General features: G+C 37.8%; 1 protein-coding gene across 1 annotated transcript in view; it reads right to left on the minus strand.

Annotated features, from left to right (window-relative positions):
- Positions 1 to 527: 527 nt before the first annotated feature.
- LOC116101341 (olfactory receptor 484-like) overlaps positions 528 to 911 on the minus strand; it is a 1,167-nt gene continuing 783 nt past the window's right edge. The window contains exon 2 of the mRNA XM_031384926.1: positions 528 to 901. Coding sequence (XP_031240786.1) covers positions 528 to 901 — 374 coding nt within the window. The remainder of the gene's footprint in view (positions 902 to 911) is intronic.

The following is a 911-nucleotide window of genomic DNA, read 5'->3' on the forward strand; positions in this document are numbered from 1 at the left end:
AAAATGTTTTCAGGACACAAAAGAACAAGTGAAAATATGGTCTCATGTTAGCTATGATTGCATGCACAAACTCAAACCAGACAAAAATCTCAGCATGAAGAGAGGACAAATACATGAAGTTCACAGGTAACTGAGGAGTTTTTGGGAACTGATATCTTCTAAGAGAAGAAAATTCAACTTTTTTTTTATTATGGTGAGGTCCCTGGTAAAACAACCATGCTTCAGTAGAAGCCTAAATACCTCAGTATCTACAGGTAGTGCAAGATGGATTTACTAAGAAGAGTAATTGGATGTATAGGAGAGGTAGTTTTACTGAGAAGAGCTGAGAGAGGGATTGAACATAGTAAATATATGTTGTATAAAGTTTTCAAAGTCACATCAAAATATGAAAAAGAGAAATGCAACAGAATACAATAGCTATGTATACTGGTAGTAAAAGGAGATAAGGACACATAGAGTAACAAGAAGGTGAGTAACTAAATTTCAGAGGACAGTCCTGTTGGTCTTGAGTAATTGCCATTATTATATTAAGTTTTACAAAACAATATATTACTTTGAGAAAACATTTTCTTACCAAGCTGTCTCCTCAGAGCACTCTTAATCTCATTATTCCTGAGACTATAGATGAGGGGGTTCAACATGGGGATCACCACCATATAGAACACAGACAACACCTTATTTTGGTCTGTGGAGTAACTGGACTTGGGCATCACATAAATGAATGTGATGGTCCCATAGAACAGAGACACTGCAGTGAGGTGGGAAGTACAGGTAGAGAAGGCTTTGTGTCGACCTTCAGTGGAGGGCATCTTCAGGATGGTGATGAGGATGTAGGTGTAGGAAATGGCTATGACAAACACTGTTAGCATAGTAACTGATGCAGCAGAAAATGAGGTAACAACTACAGGGAC

The sequence above is a fragment of the Mastomys coucha genome, unplaced genomic scaffold, assembly GCF_008632895.1.
Source record: "Mastomys coucha isolate ucsf_1 unplaced genomic scaffold, UCSF_Mcou_1 pScaffold21, whole genome shotgun sequence".
Lineage (NCBI taxonomy): Eukaryota > Metazoa > Chordata > Mammalia > Rodentia > Muridae > Mastomys > Mastomys coucha.